This window comes from Hyperoodon ampullatus (assembly GCF_949752795.1).
Source record: "Hyperoodon ampullatus genome assembly, chromosome: 14".
Taxonomy (NCBI): Eukaryota; Metazoa; Chordata; class Mammalia; order Artiodactyla; family Ziphiidae; genus Hyperoodon; species Hyperoodon ampullatus.
The window spans coordinates 68,087,860-68,108,360 of NC_136927.1; the positions used below are offsets into that span (position 1 = coordinate 68,087,860).

General features: G+C 43.7%; 1 protein-coding gene across 3 annotated transcripts in view; it reads left to right on the forward strand.

The window, feature by feature from the left end:
• Positions 1 to 20,501, forward strand: part of DHX35 (DEAH-box helicase 35) — a gene marked incomplete at both ends in the record, with an annotated part of 67,431 nt that overhangs the window by 27,672 nt on the left and 19,258 nt on the right. For all 3 annotated transcript variants that reach the window (XM_079719968.1, XM_079719969.1, XM_079719970.1), the window contains 6 exons: positions 5,828 to 5,940; positions 6,898 to 6,994; positions 7,880 to 8,038; positions 10,805 to 11,015; positions 15,686 to 15,810; positions 19,297 to 19,351. In XM_079719968.1, the coding sequence (XP_079576094.1) occupies positions 5,828 to 5,940; positions 6,898 to 6,994; positions 7,880 to 8,038; positions 10,805 to 11,015; positions 15,686 to 15,810; positions 19,297 to 19,351 (760 nt within the window). The remainder of the gene's footprint in view (positions 1 to 5,827; positions 5,941 to 6,897; positions 6,995 to 7,879; positions 8,039 to 10,804; positions 11,016 to 15,685; positions 15,811 to 19,296; positions 19,352 to 20,501) is intronic.

Genomic DNA, 20,501 nt, shown 5'->3' on the forward strand with positions numbered 1-20,501 from the left:
GATGGAGAGGCTGGTAGGGGTCAGATGATGGGAGGCCTTACAGGCCACGTGAAGGAGGAAGGACTCACCCTGCTGGTCAGGAGCCCCAGCAGAGTGTGAGGCATAGCAGTGACTTGATCACATTTGGGTTCTAGAAAGATCACTCTGGGTGCTGTGTAGAAGAGATAAGAACAGATGTGGAGATGCCAGTCAGGAGGGCAGTTCTGTAATGCAGCTGAGATGAAAAGGGCCTGGCTCTTGGTATCCCTGTGGCTTCTGGGATGCAGAACAACTTGGAGGGAGAAAAAACTCAGCATGGCTGAGGGAGATGCCTGCATGTGCCCTGGCTGGTTTCTCGGACCTTCTTACGGGCTGTAGGAGTCTGTTGTCTTAGGTCTTCCCACCATAACTCTTGGGTTAAAGCTCTCTGTTGCCCTCTTTAATGAATTCTTACGCCCTTCACCCATGATACTGGCTGGAATGCTGTTTTGAAGGCTGCACCTGACCTCATCTCCTGTTATCTCCTCCATGACCAAGTTGCCCAGAACATCTTCTCTATTTTACCCCTTATGTTCGTCACCACCCCCCTTTTAAAAATTATTCCCAGGCTTCCCTGGTGGCGCAGTGGTTGAGAGTCCGCCTGCTGATGCAGGGGACACGGGTTTGTGCCCCGGTCTGGGAAGATCCCACATGCCACGGAGTGGCTGGACCCGTGAGCCATGGCCGCTGAGCCTGCGCGTCCGGAGCCTGTGCTCCGCAACGGGAGAGGCCACAACAGTGAGAGGCCCGTGTACCGCAAAAAAAAATTATTCCCGATAGTTTTTATTGTGCTTGAAATCTATAACATCCAAGCCTTTTCTTAGAATCATTGTTAATACTTATTTCTTGCTTACTTTTTTTTCGCCTTTCATTATCTTTGGTGTGGCATGGAGATTTAAAAACATAGCTTCTTTCTTTTCTGCCTACTGTAGTTGATAGAGACAGACTTCCTGGAAGTGATTTTTTTAGGTGGGAAAGTGGAATGTAGGAGTTGTCTCACACCTTGAGTGCGCTAGGGCGCAGGGGGTGCTGGGATGTCAGCAGCATTCACGGGGTCCTTGGGTGGGCTCGGGCCATCCTTTTCTTCATTCCTTCCTGGCTCGGCCAGTGAGGGGGAGTGAGGTCTGTGTGTGAGTGAGGGGGGATCCAGGTGGGTGTGGGTACACGTGGGGTGTGGAATGTGTTCCCAGGTGAGAGAGAGTGAGGAAGAGGAAGGAATGGGCTGAAGTGGATGAGAGAGGAAGAGTGCGTGGGCCTGGGAGTGGGGTAGGGCGTGGCTCAGGTAACATTTTGCCCTAGAGGCCCAGGGGGACCAGAACTCATCCCTGGTCCCCCAGCTGCTGGATCTGTGGGCGACAGACTCATTGCAAGCTCCACTGCCTGGAGGGATAGATACCACCCGCTCTGGTTTCGCTCAGGGTCTGGGGTGGCCCAGCCTGCAGGTGAGGACACCAGTGACGGCGACTGGGAGGCAGAGGCAAGCGGAGTTTGACGGGAGCTGATCAAATAGTTGCCTTGATTGGTTTAGCTGTTTGTAAGCCTAATTAAGTCAGAAGTTACAGAATATGACCGGGTATAATTACGGAGTATTTATTGACCATTGTATCACATGGTGTTGTTTTTCTTTTATTGGCTTCCGTTCACACGGCAGAAAATATGATCACTGACAACTCCCACAGTTTTTTGTCACAGCTCCAGCTTGAAGAGAGAATAATTTCTCTTTCCAGATTCCTGAAGAAGGAATTTGGGGTCTGCTGGGGTCAGGAATCCACTTGGGACCATTCTGCATGGGCCAGGGGTGGGCAGGTCATGTCGGCATGGCTGTTGGGGTCCAGTCCTGTGGGTCAGATCAGAGCTGCTGCTGGGAAGAAGCTGGTGAGCGGGGAAGGCAGTGCACCAGACGTCCATGTCGTTTACGTTCCATTTCATAGACGAGCCTCTTCCTCTGTGTCATTTTACGTTTCTCACCGTGTGTGTGTCAGTGTGATCCATGTCTTTGAAACTTGACTTAAACTCTTGTTTTCTAGGTGGTTGAACCCACTTCTCTCCTCCGGGTCCTTCTTTCTGCCTCAAGATGCGTACACTGTTGATACTATATTTATTTGCTTTCTAATCCATATTTTATATTTCCAAATAGAGATAAAAGATAAAGATCTTAAGGATAAAAGTCTCATGCCTTCTCACTTAATGCTGAGTTTGATTTCTTGAAAGAGCAACTCCCTGTCTTTACCCCTCAGCACCACAGACTCCTTAACAGAGAAGGTGTGGCCGTCTACACTCTCACACCAGTGTTAAGCCTTCAGCCTCCTCCTGTTCTGCTTGCCTTTCTGGCCCCAAAAGCCTGTCTGCCAAGCTTTTTTGAAAATCTTCCTCCTCCGCCTGCAGCCTCTGGAGCTCCACCTTCTCCCCTCGCTCCGCCTCCTTGATGGCTTCCCCAGGCTCCTTTGCTGGCTGCTCTTCCTTCGCCAGACTGTTCATCTGCATGGCCCCTGGTTCAGTGGATGCTCCCACTTCTGGCCTCTTAACTGGGCTCCTTCGCTCCAGCCTGGGCTGCCAGCACCGGGCTAGCCACAGACCATGAAACTCATAGACCCACGACTCCTACAAACTCGTGGCTCTCAGCAGCTCTGCGGCAGTCCCCTTTCTTACTGGCGTAGTCATTTGGGCTCAGGACATTCATTGCTTTAGGAAGTTGCTTCTTCTGTGTTTTTGTGTGTGTGTGTTTGTTTTTGTTTTTTTTTTTTGGCTTTAGGAAGTTTTTACCCCTGATTGAGTAAGAAGTAATTCCATCGTCCCCAGCATGCACGTGTGCCCTCACGCTCACAATGGCCAGGTCCCATCTGTCACACTTCTGGAATGCATTGCTTTCACACTGCCCCCATTCATGCTTTCATTCTTTGTCCTCTGAGCTGTTGTAATAGCTTCCTTAACTAGTCGCTGGGCTCCAACCTCTGATCACCCCTGCCCTTGTCCAGAATGGCCTCCAGAGTCAGGGATGCAGAACAGGTCTGATCACCTCACACCCATCTTCGCTGCCCTTGTCTTGCCCATCTAATAAAGTGCCTGTGCAGTATGACGTTTGGATCACTTCAGAATGATCACTGCGATCACTTACTGAGTCCTGTTCGAGGCCAGACCTGTGCCAAGTGCAGTCAGACACACTTCATAGGAGCAACAGCCTTGCAGGGTGTAGAGAGCAGTTCATCCATTTTGTCAATGAGACAACCAGCTCAGAGATGAGACGGGCCTGCCCTAGACCTTGAGCTGTCTCCTCCATCAGGGGCCCCTTTACATCTTAGTCTACACTCTGCTGTCATCCTAGGAAGGGGGTACCTCTTCTCCTTCCTAGCTGGTAATAATCGTCCTCATCCTTTCAGGCTTAACCAGGGGATACTGCTGCCTCCAGGAAGCCCTCCCTACAATCAGTCATTATTGGTCTTTCTTCTTCCCTGAATTGTAACTCGCGGCTCTTTGCTGGTCATCCAGTCATTGGGCCTCGGTTTATGTTATGATTGGTCCTTTGCACGCCTTCCTCCCTGGCTTATTCACTCTTTGCGGGAGTGGGATGGAGTCTCTTCTCCCTTGTTTGTGCGTCACTTGTAACGTGCCCATGCTCTGCACACCACAGGACACGGGAAGGCTGAAGTCGCAGAGAATTTACCCGAAAGAAGCGTGGAGAGTGGTGCCGTGTGGTTCTTCATAGCACAGTGCAGTTCTTTTGTTGGCCTGAGGCTTGTTTTCTTACGCCTGTGCTTACTCTTTTCAAACACAACTTTGAGGTTAACATGTAGCATCCAGCTATTTTGTAGTTCAATCCAGTGGACTCTTCTAGAAGTGCTCCTCCAAGCCCTTTCACATTGCACTCGATGCAGGTCCTCAGGGCACCCATGGGCTCCAAGTTTCCAGGAGCAGGCGTGGGTGTGTTTAGGAAAGATACCTGGGAACTAAAGAAGACAGGCCTGTGATCACATGGCCAGGCCTCCTAGGAGAAGAGAAAGTGATGCTGGGCCAGGCCTCAGGGGATCGGGAAGGTCACTGAGAGTCAGATAATGGTGTGCTCCACCTTACAGGATGTCTGTGCCCCTGCAGCTAGACAGCAGCCCCCTTCCAGCACTCTGTGTCCTGCCGGCTTGGTCACTCAGTTCTTCTCGGTCTCAACTTCTCTGTGTGTCTTGGGTCACATGCCCCAAGAGGGCATCTTTGGTGGAGTCTCCCTCCCCCATCGCTGGCCAGTGCTCTGACGTCAGGCCTCCCTATAGACTGCAGGTCTGGTGGTCAAGTGCCATTGAAGAGGACGTGACCACCTATTCAGGAGGAATTGCCAAGAGCCACTCTTCTCAACAGGGTCCTGTGGGAGCATCGGAGAAGTGAATGCTTGCCAACGTGCCCCATACAAAGCGTTGTGCTACTTCCTGTGGGGCATATAAAGATGGAGAGGACTCTGTCCCTGTACATATAGAGTACATGCAGATCTTTAACTGTGCTACCAGGGACACATCTACTGTTCATAGACGTATATGCTTCCTTTATACACAGATAACTTGTGTGATCAGAGCTGTGCTTTCCAGATCAGAGCTACACATCAGCCTGATTTAATCCATATTTAACTTGAGTTATACCTTCTTACCTAATTTTCTGTTAAATAAAATATGGGGGTTGTCGGGGGGCGGGTGCGGGTGGGTTAAGATCAATAGCACAGCTTCATGTTGACTCAGATGCACTGCTGAATGCAGTTTGGAAATCTAACTTTTATCATTTCTATCAAGTCTTCAATAAAGAGTCTGTTCATTGAAATGTGATTCTCCAAAACTGCAATAATAAAAATATGATTTTTCAGATCAGAAATAAATGAAAAAGAAATGAAGGAAACGATAGCAAAGATCAATAAAACTAAAAGCTGGTTCTTTGAGAAGATAAACAAAATTGATAAACCATTAGCCAGACTCATCAAGAAAAAAAGGGAGAAGACTCAAATCAATAGAATTAGAAATGAAAAAGGAGAAGTAACAACTGACACTGCAGAAATACAAAAGATCATGAGAGATTACTACAAGCAACTCTATGCCAATAAAATGGACAACCTGGAAGAAATGGACAAATTCTTAGAAATGCACAACCTGCCAAGACTGAATCAGGAAGAAATAGAAATTATGAACAGACCAATCACAAGCACTGAAATTGAAACTGTGATAAAAAATCTTCCAACAAACAAAAGCCCAGGACCAGATGGCTTCACAGGCGAATTCTATCAAGCATTTAGAGAAGAGCTAACACCTATCCTTCTCAAACTCTTCCAAAATATAGCAGAGGGAGGAACACTCCCAAACTCATTCTACGAGGCCACCATCACCTTGATACCAAAACCAGACAAGGATGTCACAAAGAAAGAAAACTACAGGCCAATATCACTGATGAACATAGATGCAAAAACCCTCAACAAAATACTAGCAAACAGAATCCAACAGCACATTAAAAGGATCATACACCATGATCAAGTGGGGTTTATTCCAGGAATGCAGGGATTCTTCAATATACGCAAATCAATCAACGTGATACACCATATTAACAAATTGAAGGAGAAAAACCATATGATCATCTCAATAGATGCAGAGAAAGCTTTCGACAAAATTTAAAAAAATATGATTTTTAATAATTATTTTGTAACCCCTAGTGTGTTTTATATATATCCAATCCCTGCTCCCCACCCCCTGCTCTGCCAGTTTTAAATTGTTTTCTTTCTTTCCATGAGTTACTATGAACCTGTTTTTTTTTTGAGAGGAGTGAAGAATTGATTTTTTTTTTCTTTTAGAAATTTTGGGATTTCTTTAATCAAAATGACACCAGTGACCCAACCAGGGACACGTGCGTGATCCTTACGGTGGAAGGGCGAACATTTCCAGTGGATATCTTTTATCTACAAAGGTTTGATGATCCTTGCATTTTTAATGAGGGCGATTAGAAAACTAGGCCTGTTCTGTGGGATGAGAAGCAATTGCATCTGCTTGCGGCTCTGAGGGCGATGTGCCGGACTGCTAGGAGGGGCGGGCGTGTTTTGCACCTCCCATCATTGATAGGGTGTTCTGGACCCCTGCTCAGTATCACTGCTGGATTTAGTTTAAACTCTGCATACTGATGTGCAGGTTTCTATGACTCTGTGGTCCCTGGGCTCAGCTGGAAAGAGCAAAATGGTAACAGTGTCGCAGGGAGGAGGGTTCTATAGTTGGCAGAACTGGGCTTTACAAGACTGTCTGTCAGCTTGGGCAGTATTAGTGATTTGAATCATTTGGTTCTCAGCTCCTTACATCTTAGCAAGAAGGCCTGGTTGACATTTTCGGGAGGAGCCTCCTTGGACAGGAAGGAGTCATCCTAATTCCTACCCCTAGTCACTGGACAGACAAAGACCAGGAGCCTGGGCCAGTGGCAGATGAATCCAGAGAGTTGTGGGCTTGACTTCTGAGTGATTCTAGTGGGACAGGACACCCATTAGCTCCTGTCAGACATGCTGCCAGTGGTCAGGAGGGGAAATAGAAAGAGTGTGGGATTCAGCACTGGGACCATAGATCCAATTTCCCTGGCCAGGCATCCTTGCATGCTAAAGGTAGGACATCTATTTGCATGGGTTTATTGCTTTTATGTCTCTGCAAATAAAGCCAAAAATCATAGTTTACATGTAATTACGGATTGTTTTTGAATGTTGCATTTAAAAAAAGAAAAAAAAAGAATGAATGTTTATTTTATCAATAATTATTCATATATTGATTACCTGCTGGGCAGGCCCAAACTAACTTTCACGAGGCTTCACTGCCAGATTGCTAGGGTAATTGATCTATAATTAATGAGCATATTCTAGTGATGAATTTATCTCACACACCTTTTCAGTCCTGTTCCAGATTATATCAAATCAACTGTAGAAACTGTGATGAAAATTCACCAGACAGAGGGAGATGGAGACATATTAGCATTTCTCACTGGCCAGGTAATTCCATCGGACCTTTTCTCTGTGGTGAACAGGCATGTTAAGGCAGTACCAAAATTTATACAGAGGCCGGTTACTTTACTTAGCCACTGATTTCATGTTTTATTGTATTTTATGGTTACTTGATTGCATAAAAAATTGTTTAGTTTGATGTCATTCATCTATTAACTCAATTGCCAGAGAGTCATTAGTTCCTGCCTGTTCTGTCTGCAGAGGGTTAAATGTATTTTAAATTTATTAGCTAATTCCAGAGTAAATTAGAGAGTTCAATGGGCTGTTTTGATACCAGAATTGAATACTGCATGAGGTACATTTTGTGCATCCTTGTTGTTGCTGCAGCCCCTTTTCCCAGTGATACCTTTGCAGCTCGTGCTGGAGGGGACAAGTAGGCACATCACTGGAAAAACAACTGAACAAGCCCAAATGCTCACTCAAGGTTGTGGCTCTGTTCAGAACTACCTTCTAGTTGTAATCATTTCCACTGTCAAACATTTTCCATGGTTCAGTAATCTTTTCTAGGGAAAGCTTATAGTGATTTTGTATGCCACAACTTGTCCATATGTATGCCACACTGTTTGCCACAGAGCATAAAAAAAAAACTCAGTAAAAGTCGTAGTTTTGGTATATCAGGAATTCTTCTATTGACTGCAGATAGTGTAGATTTCAGTGATTAACCTGACAGTTGCAAATTTTCACCCCCATCGGCACCACTGTTCGGTAGCATTTGATTAAATACCACCCCAGCGTGGAACGTGATGGCTCTGACAGTCATGAATCTGACCACATTTAAAATCCTCATCCCAACTTTCATTTTCTTGCAGTATGATAAAATGACATGCTTCAAATTGATCTCATTTTCTTTGGTTCCTGGTTCGATGATTTTAGGAAGAGGTAGAAACTGTTGTGTCTATGCTGATTGAGCAGGCTCGAGCACTGGGTCGGACTGGGATGAAGAGACACCTCCGGGTTCTCCCCATGTATGCGGGACTGCCTTCCTTTGAGCAAATGAAAGTGTTTGAAAGGGTGTCACGCACTGTCAGAAAGGTGAGACTAACCCGAGGACCAAGGACTATAATCACGTTGGTGCTCCTTTGCTATCCACTAGAAAGATTTATTTTATTAAAAAATTTTTTTTAATTGAAGTACAGTTGATTTACAATGTTGTGCCAGTCTCTGCTGTACAGCGAAGTGACTCAGCCACACACATACATACATTCTTTTTTACATTCTTTTCCATTATGGTTTATCCCAGGAGACTGGATATAGTTCCCTGTGCTATGCATTAGGACCTTGTTGTTTATCCCTTCTAAATGTAATAGTTTGTATCTACCAACCCCAAACTCCCAGTCCATCCCTTTCCCTCCCACCACCCCCTTGGCAACCACAAGTCTGTTCTCTATGTCTATGAGTCTGTTTCTGTTTCGTAGATAGGTTCATTTGTGCCATATTTTAGAGTCCACATATAAGTGATATCATACGGTATTTGTCTTTCTCTTTCTGACTGACTTCACTTAGTATGATAATCTCAAGTTGCATCCATGTTACTGCAGATGGCATTATTTCACTCTTTTTTATGGCTGAGTAGTATTCCATTGTATATATGTACCACATCTTCTTTATTCATTCATCTGTCGATGGACATTTAGGTTGTTTCCATGTTTTGGCTGTTGTGAACAGTGCTGCTGTGAACATAGGGGCGCATGTATCTTTTTGAATTACAGTTTTGTCTGGGTATATGGAAAGATTTATTTTAAATTGAAGTAAAATTGCTAAATAGGAAGGTCTCTTTAAGAACTTAAAGTCCATGCTTCTGTGCAGCAGATCTAAAAGCGCACAATAAATAATGTGTTGCAAAGATTTCTAAACCTGCTGCACAGAAGGTTTAGTAATTATCAGAGTAGGTGACTTCTCTTGGCTTCTTTTCTTCCTGCCTAATCTTTCCCCGTCATGTGATACTACCTTGGTTTAAAGGACTGTCTTGGTGGATCGTGATCAGTCAAGAACACTAGATTAGGGGCTTCCCTGGTGGCGCAGTGGTTGAGAGTCCGCCTGCCGATGCAGGGGACGCGGGTTCGTGCCCCGATGCGGGAGGATCCCACATGCCGCGGAGCGGCTGGGCCCGTGAGCCATGGCCGCTGGGCCTGCGCGTCCGGAGCCTGTGCTCCGCAATGGGAGAGGCCACAACAGTGAGAGGCCCAATTAGCTAAAAAAAAAAAAAAAAAAAAAAAAAAAAGAACACTAGATTAGATTCTACAGAATGGTTTCTAAACCATTTGTTTGAAGCATCAGTTTGCCTATAGAGCCAAGTTTGAGTCAGTTAATTCAAGGTGTGGCTTAAACATCCTTGGCCTTGAAATTGGGGTGGGGAAGGGTGTGGTGAGAAGCATCCATTTAAAGGAACCAGTAGGCAGCCAGTCTGCTTCCTGTTCATCGCCTCCCTGGGCCTTGCTCTGTTTTCCCTTCCATCAGATGAGGAAGGTACAGAACTGGCCCGAAGTCAGCTTAGAGTAGCTGTTTATCAGCAGGTGGCAGAGAACACAGTAGGTGAGGGATGACAGGTCTGAGAATCCCCTCCCAACTTCAGGCCACTTGCAAGAGGGCACCCTGCCTCCTGGCCATTGGGACGGAGCAGCTCAAGTCTGTCCAGTCAAACGTGACCTGCAGCCAACTAGTCAGGAGGCCTGGGTTACCGTGTGCCCTGGGATGAGTTACTCAACCCTGAGGCCCAGTTTTCTCAGCTGTAAAGCATGAATAACAGTAAGTTTTAGATAGATGCGTTTTATAGCATAAAATCCTGACTCTAGTACGTAAAAATGGTAGGAAGACTTTTTATAAAATGATCGATGTAAAAGTGCCCGAAAAAAGTTCTAAGTGCTATCTGTACATGTCTCCTGCTGCTTCACACCTTCCAGGGGCAGCGCCCAGTGCCCTTAGAATAAAATGCAAACCCCTCATGTGGCCCAGGGACTGTGCACGATCTGGTCCCCGCCTCCCTCCTAAGCTTGTCTTGTATTTATTTACTCTGGTCTCTGGCTGCATTGGCTGTTTCTGCTTCCTCTGCCTGGATCCCTGTAGGGCTGGCTGCTGCTTATTACTCAGGTCTCAGCCCAAAATCATCTTTTAGAGAGGCTTTCCCTGGCCATCTAACCTGAAGTAGCATACTCCATTATTATAATATTATAATATATGATGTATACATTGAATGCTACATAATATTAGAGTATTACCCTGTTGCATTTTCTTCCCAGTCACTCTCTTGTTTATGTTCATTATTTCTCTACACAAACACTCATACTGGAATGTAGACTTTTGTCCATCATACATTCTTGGCAGCTTGAAGAGTGCCTGGCAACGTGCAGACCCTCAGAAAGCAGTTAGAATGTGAGTTAGCAAATGACTAGACATGTACAAGGTGGTGACTTACTTAAGTTGTACAAAAGGTAAAAACTAACATTTGTTGAATGTTACTCTGGGCCAAGTACTCCAGGTACCAGGCTGTAATCATTTCATGTATATTTCACATTTAATCCCCTTAAGAACCCTGGGAGAGGGTAAATATTATTACGGAGACAAGGAAACATGCTCAGGAGGTTAAGTAATTTGTTCAAGGTCCCACACTTAGGGAGAATTCAAACCCAGGGCACCCTGACCCTAAAACTCATCATGCTCTATCCAGGATACAAAAATGCCTCTCACAGGTTCTGCACTGTCAGAAATATCTTCAAATCTTTTAGGATTTTGATTAGTTTATTCTGAGTGAAAAGAACCAAATAACTTTTACCCTTACTCTCCTTCCTGTGGGGAGCCTAGGTGATAGTGGCCACCAATGTAGCAGAAACCTCCATCACAATCAGCGGGATTGTGTATGTGATTGACTGTGGCTTTGTGAAACTCCGAGCCTACAACCCCAGGACAGCTATTGAGTGCTTGGTGGTGGTCCCAGTGTCCCAGGCATCAGCCAGCCAGCGAGCAGGACGTGGTGGCCGCAGCCGCTCAGGAAAATGTTACCGCCTTTATACAGGTAAGTTTGGCTTTTTTTTTTTTTAAAGGATTTTGACTTTCTAATACTCAGCCTGGGCATCAGAGAATATTACAGATATCTACCATAATAGGCAAAACTTAACATAAGATCCAGACTTCCCTCACAAGGCCCTCGGTAATCTGGCCGCCACCGCCTTCCTCACTCCAAATGTGGCACTTCTTTGCTACTGCTCCCTGCTGGCCAAAGCTGGACCACGAATCACCAGTTATTTGACATCTCCTTTCTAACCTAATGTCCGTGCCTCAGCCTCTCTGTAGCCATGTGACGTGTAGTTTGGGCCCTGCGTCTCAGGTCCTGTCTTTCTTACCTTTCCCTTAGCTTTGTGTGCCATTTTCTTGTTCTGGGATCCTTGAATCCTGTGGGTCCTCGCATTGGGTTCCATCTTTGTTTTTTAATGTTTATTTATTTATTTTCTTATTAGTCATCTATTTTATACACATCATTGTATACACGTCAGTCCTAATCTCCCAGTTCATCCCACCACCACCACCACCCCCCGCTGCTGGGTTCCATCTTTACCTCTGGTTCAGAGCATCTTTGCAGAGCTAAACTGGCAGGATCTTTCCTGAGGCTCATTGATAGAAAGCAATTAGTTGGTCAACTCCTGCTCTGTGCCATGCTCAGTGCTAGGCTCTGAGGGAGCAAAATGAAATGACAATAAAGACTGTCCCAGCTCTTAAGGAGCTTTCTCTCCAGCCAGATGACAGCCTTACCTACAGAAAATGATGTCCCCAGAGCTGCTCTTTCCTTCTTTGTACTTCTCTTTTGTGGACGATGGTATCAGGGTTTCTCTCAATTATCCAGGCTTAATTTTCAAATCATTTTTAATTCCCTCCTCTGTCCAATATCCATCTGCAGTCATGTACCAGATCCGGGGGGTTTTACCACTTATCTCTTCTTTGCTTTCCTGTTACCGTCACCCTTGTTCAGTCCTTGACATCATTTATTCTTTTAGCAAACGTTTACAGAGCACCTGCTCTGTGCCATGCATGGAGACAAGGCTTGGAAATCTAGGGCCAGGTGAGACATGGTCTGTGGCCACGTGGCTGACAGCTTGGTGGTGGAGACAGGCTCATGAACAGATCAGCGTGTTATGGTGTGATAGGGTCACCTTAATGGAATGAGCCTTGGAAGCAGAGAGCAGGCAGTTATTCTGTTGGAGAGGGCTCCACAGTTGGTAATTGAGCCCAATCTTATTGGCAGCCCAGTAGTTAATCCAGGTGAAGGGATAGCAGTGGAGATTAGATTTCAGAGCACCAGGCAGAGGGAGTGGAATGTACCAGTACTTGGAGGGGAGGAAGGGGGTTAGGAGGATTCATGGGAGGGAGGGGGAAGGCAGAGCCTGAAACCAGAGAGGTGAGGGTCTTCTACTGAAGGTGCTAAGAAGGAATGACGGAAGTGCAAAGAGGAGAACCAGGGCTAAAAGACGAACTGAAATATGGGGAGGACGAAGTTTTAAGAAAACAAACAAAAAATTTATTAAGGTGAAATTGACATAACACGAAATTAACCATTTTAACTTGAACAGTTCAGTGGCATTTATTATGGTTCACAGTGTGCAACCACCACCTTTATCTAGTTTCAGAACATTTTCATCACTCCAAAGCAAAACTCCTAACCCATTAAGCAGTTTTTCCTCCATTTCTCCCTGCCCCCAGCCGCTGACAACCACCAACCAACAATCTTTGTTCTGTCTTTCTGGATTGACAGTCAGCCCTCCATATCTGCAGATTCAACCAACTACAGATTGAAAATATTTGGGGAGAAAATCCCAGAAAATTCCAGAAAGCAAAACTTGAATTTGCCTGCACACCAGCAACTGTTTACATAGCGTTTACATTGTATTAGGTACTATAAGTAATCTAGAGATGATTTAGAGTATTCAGGAGGATGTGTGTAGGTTATATGCAAATACCGTCCCATTTTTTATAAGGGACTTGAGCATCCTCAGATTTTGGTATCTGCAGTGGGGGAGAGGGGTGTCCTGGAACCAATCTCCTGTGGATACCAAGGGAAGACTGTATCTGTTTTGGATATTTCATATAAATTAAATCATATAATATGGTGTTTTGCGTCTGGTTTCTTTCATTCAGCGTAATGTTTCCTGGGTTCATTTACATTGTATTAGTACTTCATTCCTTTTTGTGGCTGAATAATATTCTATTGTATGGATGTACCACAATTTGTTTATTCATTAGTTGATGGTTGTTTCCACCTTTTGTCTATTGTGGATAGTGCTGCTATGAACAAGCATGTATGTGTACTTGTTTGAGTACCTGTTTTTAATTCCTTTGGGTATACACCTAGGAGTGGAATTGCAGGGTCATATGGTAATTCTTTGTTTAACTTGAGGAATTCAAGTTACTTTTAAAGAGGAAATGGCCAGCATCATCTCATGCTCCAAAGAAATCAAACAGTAGACTGTGGACTAAAGATTGGCAAGTGGATTTGGTTAAAAGGTCACTGGAGTCCTTAGCATGAGCAGTTTTAGTGGAGGTGAGGTTGGGGAGAGGCCACGTAATGGGCTACGTTAGATCCAGCCTCTAGGCTTTCTCCGCTAGCCTCCTTCCAGAAAACGCAGCTCTGAGCAGGGTGCTACCTGCTCAGACCCATAACAGTTTCCCAGGGCCTTATGGGACTATTTCTAGCTTGTCTTCTGTTGTCCACCAGCACCCACCCTATACTGCATCCCTGCTGAGCTGCGCTCTTCTTGGACATACCTTCTGTTTTCCCACATCCACCTCTCAAACCTTTGATACCTTTCCATGGGCTGTTTCCTCTGCCCAGCAGATCCTCCTTATCCTTGAAATCCCCTCTCACATGTCAGTGCCCTCAAATGCCTTCTCCCACCAGCTGTCCTTCCTTCTTCCCTCTGCCTCCATTTCTCTTTGGGAGGACCCCTCACTGGGACCTAGCCTGTTCCTCATCTTGGTCCCAGGCCCCTTTGAATCACTGAAACTTCTCAAGAACCATTGGCCTACAGCTCTTGGCCCAATGCCTTGTGTACTTGAGTTCTCAGTAGAGTTTAATTGAGTGTCATTGAAGTCTTAGGAAGCACCTACTTCCTGTCTTCTCAGCAGGATCGTCCTCTTATCTGATAACTTTGTTTCTGCCTTGGTCAGCAGTGTGCTTGGAAAATGCGGTTATCCTACCAAAAGGCTATCCCCCAAACACTCTTGAAACTTGAAGGGAATATCCCATTTGGAACTTCCTGCTGTTGCCTGTTACCCAGAACCTTCCAAGTAGACCCAAGCATTTGGCAATTTGTATCAGTCAGTTCACAGAGTATTTATTGTCTGTTTTCTCAAATTAAAGCTTTCTGAAGTCCTTCAGTGGTAGTGCTATTTCTTCATGACCCCTTTTGTTTTGTTCTGATTTTTCTCTAGTTAACTAAAGATTTATGATCTGAATGGAAGTTGAGCCACCTTTGTGTGAAAGAGGGTGTGCACAGTTAAAGTGTTGACTGGTGTGGGAGGATTTTGTATATAATCCTCCTCTATGTGATCCTTAAGCTTTCTGAATATACACAAAAAGGATTTAATCTCTTCCTACCTGTTTTTTCCCCACCCTTTTTATCTAGCTTTTAGAAAAAGGCTTCCCGGAGTCTCTTTCCTCCCTCTCCCCTCTCCTGCCCCTCCCATCTTGGCACCTCTGAACCTGGTGGTGCTTTTTCCTCAAAAGGTATTTGAGGACACCTTTTGTTCCTGATGGTGTATGTAAGCATTCATTAATCTGTTTGGGGCAGCATCAGATTCTGGGAGTGACGTGTGTGCCTGGCTCAATTTAGAAAGTTAGATTTGGACAAATTTTGCTCTTTATATGGTTTGGTCATTTTTAAAATATTTTGGAGATACTTTGGTTATGTTCTAGTTATGTTTGGTGACTTATCTTGAAATTGTTCTTTGCTTTTATGTGTAGTTCTGGCCTGCTTGACTTACTGCATCCCAAGCAGAGGGAATGGGAATTGGCCACCCATAGTGATTCAGCAAATACTTGTTGCTTTGATTTAATGTTTTGCTAGCACATTTTATTTTATTTTATTTTTATTAATTCATTTATTTTTGGCTGCATTGGGTCTTCATTGCTACGTGCAGGCTTTCTTTAGTTGTGGCGAGTGGGGGCTACTCTTCGTTGCGGTGCGCGGGCTTCTCATTGCGGTGGCTTATCTTGGTGCGGAGCATGGGCTCTAGGCACGCCAACTTCCGTAGTTGTGGCATGCGGGCTCAGTAGTTGTGGCTCGTGGCCTCTAGAGCGCAGGCTCAGTAGTTGTGGTGCATGGGTTTAGTTGCTCCGCAGCATGTGGGATCTTCCCGGACCAGGGCTCGAACCCGTGTCCCCTGCATAGGCAGGCGGATTCTTAACCACTGCGCCACCAGGGGAGTCCAAGAAGCACATTTTAAAAAGCATTCTAAAGTAAAAGAAGTCTTTTATAAAGATACATTGTTCAAATATATTTATCTAAGGTATTTAAAAAATAGAAGGATCTTTCCTAAATAGGAAACACCTTTATATCACAATATCATATGCATCTGAGCCTAGACTCCTAGAGCCTCTCATTAAAGTTAGAGAAGGAGAACTGTTCCTTTGGCATAATGATTGCATTTGATTGTGACATTTGATCCCAAACTGTTCTGATTTCTTATCCTCAGAGGAAGCCTTTGACCAGCTGCCTCAATCCACCGTTCCTGAGATGCAGCGGAGCAATCTGGCCCCTGTCATCCTGCAGCTGAAAGCGCTGGGGATCGACAACGTCCTCAGGTTCCACTTCATGTCGGTAAGTCCTGCCTTCTGTCTGTCTGGGAAGCCAGAATGCTCCCAGGGGAGTGTCAGGACATTGATAGCGTGCTACCTTTCTGAGTTTTTTCACTTAGCTCGCGTGTTGTGTGCAGGGTTCAGGGGAGTACAGCCAGACAAGGCTGACACAATTCTGTTCTTGTCTGTTGGGGGAGAGAGACAAGGAAGTGGGTAATGACAGTGCCTGTGCCCGGTGCTCTGAGAGACAAAGGAAAGGCCCGCAGCCCAGTTAGTCATGTCTGAGGCAAGACCTGAAACCCAAGTGGGATCTCAGCAGGTCGAGAGAGGTGGAGTTACCCAGGGCAGGAGTGTGTGTGTAGGCCTAGGTGCCCAAGTGTCATGATTGGGGAGCCAAGAGGGCTCTGGTAGAGCTGCAGGGAAAGTCCCTATGGCTGATTGCATTTCTGATTATTTCCCAAGGTCAGTTTCCAGGAGTGGGATTATTGGGTCAAAGGGCCATGGTCATTTCATAGATCCTTGACACAAGGCCGAATTCCTTTACAGGTATAAACTCCAGCAGTGCATGGATGCCCGACTCACTATACCCCTATCATGCCATGTTATTTTCTTTTAGAGTTTTGCTAATTTGATTTGGTGGGGGGAAGGAGGAAAAATATTATCTGTATCTATCTTTTTTGATTTCTCATAAGCTTAAAAAAATTATTGGCCACTTTATATTTCTTCTGAAATATAAGAAGAAATCTACGTAATCTTATCTAACAGATAAGCCATTTATCTGTTAGAATTAGTGTTTATCAGTGATTAACCATTAAACACATTAACCTTTGTCTATAGTATGTCTTGCAAACAGTTCTTCTGATTGTACTGTATTTTATTGTTTCTTTGTTTGTTTATGTGCAGCCATTCTAAGCAAAGCTAGTAATATCTTTCTATCTTTACCTCTGTGATTTCTTCTGTTATTCTTGTGCTTATGAAGCATTTCTCCATATCTAGGTCAGTTAATAAATATTCACTCATGTTTTCTTCTTGAATTTTTATGATTTGAAAGCTTGCATTTTTAACTCCTTATTATATCCCAACTCTGTTGGTATATGATGTGTAACAAGGCTAGATTCCTGGATGCTAAAGTCCCTAATATAGCATGTCATGATAAACTAGGCAAATGAAAGAAGAGAATGTAACAATATCATCTGCTCTCCCAAAGAAAACATACTTATTTCTCATAAGTATGGAGAAAATATATGCTTTGAATGTTGGTATATAGTACAAGAAATTATACAGAAAAGTGAAGAGTATATGCAAATCAAAACCTTATGAAAAGCTCCACATCTCAGATTAAAGGAAAACACAAGGGCAAAAAGCACAGATCAGTGTCTCAAAAACTATAGAGTTTTCAAACGTCCTTGTGAATACATCAAATACCCACTAAAGAAAAAGCTAAAGGAAAGGGAACAGCACAAATAGTAACTAACGTTAGAATATGTTTGGCTTCTCTAGGAGAGATAAATGCAAATTGAAATAGCTGTACCACTGTACATTAATTGAATGATCATACATAAAAGTGATAAAATCCAAAGCTGACACAGTTTGGGGAAAGTGGTTTTATATTCTGTTTCAGTCCTCATGGAGGACTTTCTGACATTATTTTATGAGCTGTAGAAATGCCTGGTATTTCTTCTCAGGGAATTTTCTCCTGAAAAAAATAATTCAAAAGAAACAAAGAACTTACATGTAGGATAATGTTTATAGTATCATTTTATATTAAATTAAAAATATAATAACGAAAATCATAAACTTTCAGACAACTGAAAAATGAGGAAAATACATATAAATTCATCTTCATATATTGCCTTCTGGTTATTTCCTCCTGAAATTCTGTTTTTTCACAGTTGAAATCACAGGATACATATAATTTTGTATATTTAGCAGTGATGATTACAGTAGCAAATAACTAAAAGAACTCAATTGCCCAGTAGTAAGAAAGTTGCTTATTTCACAGTGTATGACCTTGTCAGAATAGTATGCAGTTGTCCCAGGGTATTCGCTGTGAAGTGTCCATGGGTACAAGAAACAGAGGGAACAGAAAAGCAGGCAGTGAGAAAAACAAGCTAAAATTATACACACACAGTCCTTCCAACTGCATTAAAACAGCGTTTGCATATGATCCCGAATCAGATGAGGCCAGAGAGAAATACTAGTAAATGTGTGTTGAGGTGAGAATACTCTGGATGTGATTGGAGAAGGGGACGGGTGAAGGTGTGGATTGTTTTGATTGATGATGAATTCAAAGAGTAGAATTCATCGGGCTTGGTGATCGACTGGAAACAGGGCCAAAGATTGAAAGGAGTCGAAGAGAGCCTGTCCGTTTTGTTCTGTAATTATTCAGAACCACATTCGAGTGCTTGAGCTATCCATTATTCACGTAATCTCAGTGTAATAAAAGATCCCAGAGGGGTTAAGCTCCTGTGTTTAGGTGCTGTGTGTATGTTGCCTCTTTGTAAAGTAGGATGTCATGGGCACTGAGGAAAGGCTAGTGAATCAATTACATGATTTAGTCAACAGTGATTTGTTGAATCCCCAGTGTACAGTGAATCAGGTCTAGTTCCTACCCTCATCTGTGTGCGCGTGCAGTCAGCCCAACTTTGAGAAGCACAGCTTTGTTCCTTGGCAGTCAGTGGGTGGGGTAGAGAGGAAAGAATGAGACCAGAATTCAGTCTCTGGCTTTGCCACCAACTGCCTCTAGGATCTTGTTCAAATGTCTTTTACTTTTTGTTATTCACTTTCCTCATCTGTAAAACTGAACTAAAACAGCGTGATACTTAAAATACATTTGTTGTGAATGCATTTGAGAAAAAAAACTACGCAGTTTGCAAAAGTACTATAATTTTATTATGTGGCTTATAGATGAAATAATTTAGAGGACGATAGTAATGATGCTTGGTACTTAGTAGACACTCAGTAAAGGTGCGTGGAAGGAAAGAACATAGTAAGGATCCAGAGACTCAGACTGAAGGTCACAATATCAGCTCTGCTTAGCTTCAAATTGTCTAGCATTCTCTTTTCAGGAATTCAAATTTAACCGATGTCAGTTACCCCCTATAGGCAGGGCCTGGGGCAGGGCTGTGGGTGATGCAAAGATGAATCATCCACCAATACTGCAGTATCATGGGGCTTCTTAGAAGGTTGAGACACGAAGTAAAAATTAGAAATGTTTGATGAGAGTTTAGGGAAAGCAAAGAGGTAGTTCAAGGTAGGAACCCATCGATTCTGATGGAGGGGAGCCTGAGGGAAAGCTTCGAAGGAAATGTTTAGTCAAGCTGAGATTAAAGACCAAATAGTACCAAGGGTGCTGAGAGGGAGAGGAAGGACATTTCAAGAGTAGAAGCGTGGAGGTTGGGAAGCCTGGGGCATGTTAGAGAGAAGAGTGGACTGAGCAGGTAAGTCACATTATTATGGCTGTTCCCTGGTGAAGTTAACTTAGGAGGGTTTTTATGTTTTTTTACAGCCCCCTCCAGCACAGTCGATGGTTCAGGCGTTGGAGTTACTCTATGCTCTGGGAGGTATGCCTGTCTCTTATTCTGTGTTTTCTTATCTGTTTATTAATATGTGATATTAGTTAGGTTGTATTCACTCTAGGGCTCTTAGTATCTTCAAGGCTGGGATTGATTCTCCCTGTATGTGAGATCCTCTTAGTGACACGTAAGCTCATCCAAATAAGAAGGTGGGACCGTGATTAATGAAGTCCAGTCGTGACAATGAATTTATAAAGCCTGTGTCAGTACATCAGAAGCTATTGATAACCATCGCCACAGCTACACTTCCGAGAGACATCTGGAAGATTCTCTACCAGTATTTCACATGTTACGTCTCTGGGCCTTTTCCTCTGTCCCTCGACCCCATTCTGAAATCTGGCTCTGTGTTCTCTCCCTCACTCCCCTACCTTCCACTCCTGGAGTTCCCTGTGGAGAACTGGGTAGAATACCAGGCTGTGGTATTGTTTGGGCAAGGAAACACCATGTTACGGAGGAACTTCTATTCTCTTGTTTGAAAATGTGGTATTTACCTTAAGATCGAGAAAACTGTGGCCTGAATTTACCTCTTCAGGAAGTTTGTGTCTTTTCTGTGAATGTTACCTCAGGTGAATATAATATCCAGTTCAGTATTAAATTTCAGTGGAGGTTTTGTTCTTTGAGATTCTTTCTTTCTCTTTTTTTTTTGTTTTTTGTTTCTCAATGTCTTTATTGAGGTATAATTCATATGCTGTATAATTTACCCATTTAAAATGTACAGTTCAGTGCTTTTTAGTATATTTACGGGGTTGCGCAACCATCACTACAAGTTTAGAACATTTAGAACGTTTTCATCACCCAAAAAAGAAACCCTGAACCCAATAGCCTCCCTCCCCATTCCCTCTCCCCCATCCCAGCCTAGGCAACCGCTAATATACTTCCTATCTCTATAGATTTGTCTATTCTGGACATTTCATATACATGGAATCACATAGTATGTGGTCTTTTGTGATTGGCTTTTTTCATTCAGCATGATGTTTTCAAGATTTATCTATGTTGTAGCAATATTGATACTTCATTTCTTTTTATTGCTGAATAATATTCCATTGTATTGATATACCACTTATTATTCTTATCCGTATATCAGCTGATGAACATTTGGAGTGTTTCCCTTTTTGACTAATATAAATAATGCTGCTGT